General features: G+C 36.5%; 1 protein-coding gene across 4 annotated transcripts in view; it reads right to left on the reverse strand.

Moving 5' to 3' along the window:
• Window positions 1–4,074, reverse strand: part of FSD1L (fibronectin type III and SPRY domain containing 1 like) — a 61,802-nt gene that overhangs the window by 4,547 nt on the left and 53,181 nt on the right. For 3 of the 4 annotated variants that reach the window (XM_019517095.1, XM_019517094.1, XM_019517097.1), the window contains 2 exons: window positions 1,814–1,911; window positions 947–1,198 (listed from right to left, as the gene is read on the reverse strand). In XM_019517095.1, coding sequence (XP_019372640.1) covers window positions 947–1,198; window positions 1,814–1,911 — 350 coding nt within the window. The remainder of the gene's footprint in view (window positions 1–946; window positions 1,199–1,813; window positions 1,912–4,074) is intronic. The other variant, XM_019517096.1, reaches the window with a different exon arrangement.

The following is a 4,074-nucleotide window of genomic DNA, read 5'->3' on the forward strand; positions in this document are numbered from 1 at the left end:
AAAAGTTGCATATTAAACAGAGTATGCAGACAGCCTATAAGGACTGACAAGGAAGTTTGTCACCTGCTTTATTAAAATGTCCCAAATTCCAGAACTCCAAGTTATGCAAATGGAATTCAACTTCTAATGTTTGCCTGCTTCTGCATCATTCTGCCCTGCAATTTAAGAAGTTTGCTGACTGCTGGTTTAGGCTAGGTTTATGCCACCTTGACCTCCTAAGGTCCTTTCAGCCCCGTTCTATCATTTTGGTAAATGTACACCTTCTCTTTTAAACAGCATCCTAGGCCAGCCTGCATGCATCTAGAAGCCCACCAGCTAATGGCCTAAAACAGGGACTAAGATAAGCAGCCGTCTAATAATACATTAGTGTCAGAACTGTAAAAGGTGGAAAGAATCTCAGTCACTTGGCAGAAGTGGGTTGGGAAGCAACTGCTTAATCACAGATAATCTCCGAGTTATTCATTTCAGTAGCGTTTTCCAGAGTGTTTTTGTGTTTGGATGAAACACTAGATTAATACCATTTCTGGAAAAATATCATCTTTTAATTAATCCGAATCTAACTGAAGTATCTGACAGACTGAACAGTGGTTTACAAATAACAATTTCTCCAACAGTCTCCCTCTACTAATTCCATATCAGGTATGCTGTGTGAGTTGTCTTTTGCCTAGGTTGTACTTGATGAAAGCTTGCACCATTTTAAGTAAGAGTTTGTCATGCATTCATGCAGACTTTTGAAGGAAACTAGGCAATTCAACAGTTATAAAAACTTTTGGGAATCCTTCAATGGGTCTCTCTATTGTTCGTAAGTAAATATTAGGAATCAACATGGGAGCAACAATGCTAGAATATAAGAATGTAAATGTAGTGGAAATGCAACCTGACATGGTAGATCCAACCCATTCATTGTTTGTTTCAGTAAAGTCCATAATAGAACATAAAAAGTTACCTCCATCAAAGTCACAGTACACTCCTATTCGGTCTGGAACAGGCATATCTAGGGCTTTAGCTTTATTATTGTGCTTGGCTGAAAAAGTGGTTTGTAGCCAGTTGTTGACATGGATGCACCAGCTCGTGTTAGTCTTTCCCAGCTGATCAAATTTTCCCATATTTTTATACGCTACTCCCATGCTATAGGATTTGCAGTCCTTTTGGGCTCGCACCTCCCAGTAGTGCTGTCCACTTTCAATAGTAGTGTCTCCTGCAACAGACCAGTGAAGCAGCTTTTATTCTTTACTGAAAGAGTGTGTAGTATAGCATGTGCCTTCTTCAAAAAGGCTTTTTTGTTGCTGCCCAGAGAGATCGCTCCTAGATGGGAGACTACTTCTATGAACTATGAGTCCAATGGAAAAAGACTAAAAATTTAAGGAGTGTTAGAATACACACATCTTCAGTTAAGTAGAAGTAGGGTGGGAATCTTTTTTCCCTGCTGTCCACTGAAGGCAAGTAACTTAACAGAATGCAGTATTTAATATTACTAGTATTCCTAGATGTTAAAAGCTGTCACATTAGAAGACTAAGTAGTAATCCCTGTCACTATTACTTAGAGTCTTACAACAGAGAACTACATCAAAAACTAAAACATTTCCTCAGAAGGAAAAAGACATTCAGTCTCTGAATGGGCTTATGGACCTTTGCAGAGATCAAAACCAGGAGGATTCAGAGTACAAATCCCATAAGCTGTGACTGGGGAATCATTGGAGGGAAGTAGGTGTTTGGCCTATAAGCTACAAATACACATGCTGGCAGATGCTTAAAATTTTTCTGCCCTTCTATACCATCATCTGTATAAGTGAACATGAAAAGTTCACCTTACCCAACACTGTATATGATTCACCAGTAAAGCGATCTCTGCTTCCCCTTATCAATGGTGACCTTGTTACAGATGTCCTTTTCGGAGATGGTGTACCACTTCTAAAAAAAAATACAAGAAAAAACAGAATTTGCAGTCCAGGACAGAATCTTCTCAGGTCATATAAATTTTAAACTGTACCGGAAAAAAAAAAAAATGTAGAACTAAAATTGCCACAGGCACGGCTCTCATCAGCTATTAGAGGTGGCATGCTAAACCAACCACAAGCAGCAGTCTAAAACTTTCAATAAAGCCATGCAAGAAGTGGGGAAAGACCAGGAGTTGAAAGAAAAAGATTGGGGGGGGGGAGGAAGAGAAGCAGAAGCAGCTGAAAGGGTTGGTGAAAGGAAAAAAAACCAAAAGCAAACAACTGCCTTAACATGTGAAAAGTACCACATTTAAATTCTAGACAAAAAGTGTTCTGCCTCATTGCTGGCAATTCTAGAAAAATTCTGGTGGCCACTTGCCTGCACTAGAATTTGTAACCAATTTATCTAAACAAGTAGCTTATTGATATCAGGTAAGCCAGGGCACAGCAAGACACGAGATGCATGTTCCTCAGGAAATGAATAGAGCATCTTACTGTATTTTTTACATTCTTGAAAAAGCTGCAATATAACAGCCTCTCCTCCAATTCATTTCTTGTGTGTAATGAAATAAATTGGATACCATTACATTTTTAGAGAAGCTTTAACAAGAAAAGTTGACCCATGATTCCAGACAAAAAAAAACAATTTTACTACATAAGACACTGGATACGGTGCATTCATGTTTCTTTAAAAAGGAGAGATGCAAGTTGGAAGGTACTTAAATTAGAAAAAAAAAGTAAGAGATTGAAGAGCGAGACAGAATTTAGCAGTTCAGAAATTCTTGTAATCCACTGGAGATAATACTTCCAACATGGATCCCTGTTTTATTCATTCATAATCTAAAATTTATTAATAAAAAAAAGAGACCCTACTTGCCCATATTATGTGCATTGTGGAGGACATTTTAAAAACTACTACTGTTTCTATTAATATATTTACCTAGATAGGAGTGTTGTAAAGCAGTTCTGTGACTTTAAGAAACATGGCCTTTTCATGGAATAAACAAAACCAAGAAAGGCTTTTCTCTATAAACTCTTAGAATCCTGTAGAGACATTTTCTCTCTCTCTTTGCTTCCCGTGATCCTCATTACTTTTCTACAAACAAAATGGATCGAGTGAGAGCCCCTGTTTTTAGAAATAACTCAATTAGCCAATTTTTCTATAATTTCTGAACCCAGATGAAATGTTTTAAAAATGTAACTTTCACTTTAAAAATAGTGAATATTTTAATGATAAAAATAAAGGAGGGTTTTATTAAAACATTTAGGTTTCACCTCATTGCAGGATGCCAACTGTGATGTGCTATTGTTTTTACTGCAATAGCTAGGCAAAATTAAACTTGAACAGGATGCGTTTTTCATCATGTTTAGTTACATTAGTGTAACTTAAGGTTAATATTTTTCTAGCAGAGACAAAGGTGCATCTCACTAACATTTTTAGACAGCAGAGACAGCATTAGCTTTGCTTCTACTGAAAAGCAGTTATGTTTTGTTTGCCATCACAACAGTGTACCATTAAGACGCAGATATATGGCAAGGGGTAGATCTTACATAATCATAGAAAATGATAAAATATTCTTATGGCTATTTCTAAAAATTCAGAAGAGCATTCCTATTGATGTTAGGTTTAGGATTCTGCTTTTACAATATTCTTGGATCTATAAAGGACAATATCTCCACTATTCTGCAATGTTACAGTCACTACAAAATTATGCTAGTCTCAGGGATCTGTCTTATTGCTGTAATATTTGCAGTATTGTAAACAAGAGATATTAGCAGTGTTCTCACTGCTTTTTTTAAATTTTATTTAAAGTCTAGGTTATTTTCCTCATCCTGATTGTAGTGTGGATGTACCTTAGGACTGGCACAAGTTTGCTACAAAATGGCAAGTAGCTACATTCACTTCCACAGTACTTGCAAAAGTAATGATAAATATAGTGTAAATGTGTAAAATAAAATTCTAAGCAAGTGTGGCAAATCAGCTAAATGCTGCCAGTAAACAGGAATAAAGAGTAACAGTTTACTTACCAAAGGAAAAAGGAGGAAATAAGTGAAAGCATGAAAGAAAAAATAGCAGAGCCAAGAATTAAAGCACATTTTCAAGAAAAACTATGTACTGCACATTCCATCCTGCTCC

This window comes from Gavialis gangeticus, unplaced genomic scaffold (assembly GCF_001723915.1).
Source record: "Gavialis gangeticus isolate Ggan-Ray unplaced genomic scaffold, GavGan_comp1, whole genome shotgun sequence".
NCBI classification, from domain to species: Eukaryota; Metazoa; Chordata; order Crocodylia; family Gavialidae; genus Gavialis; species Gavialis gangeticus.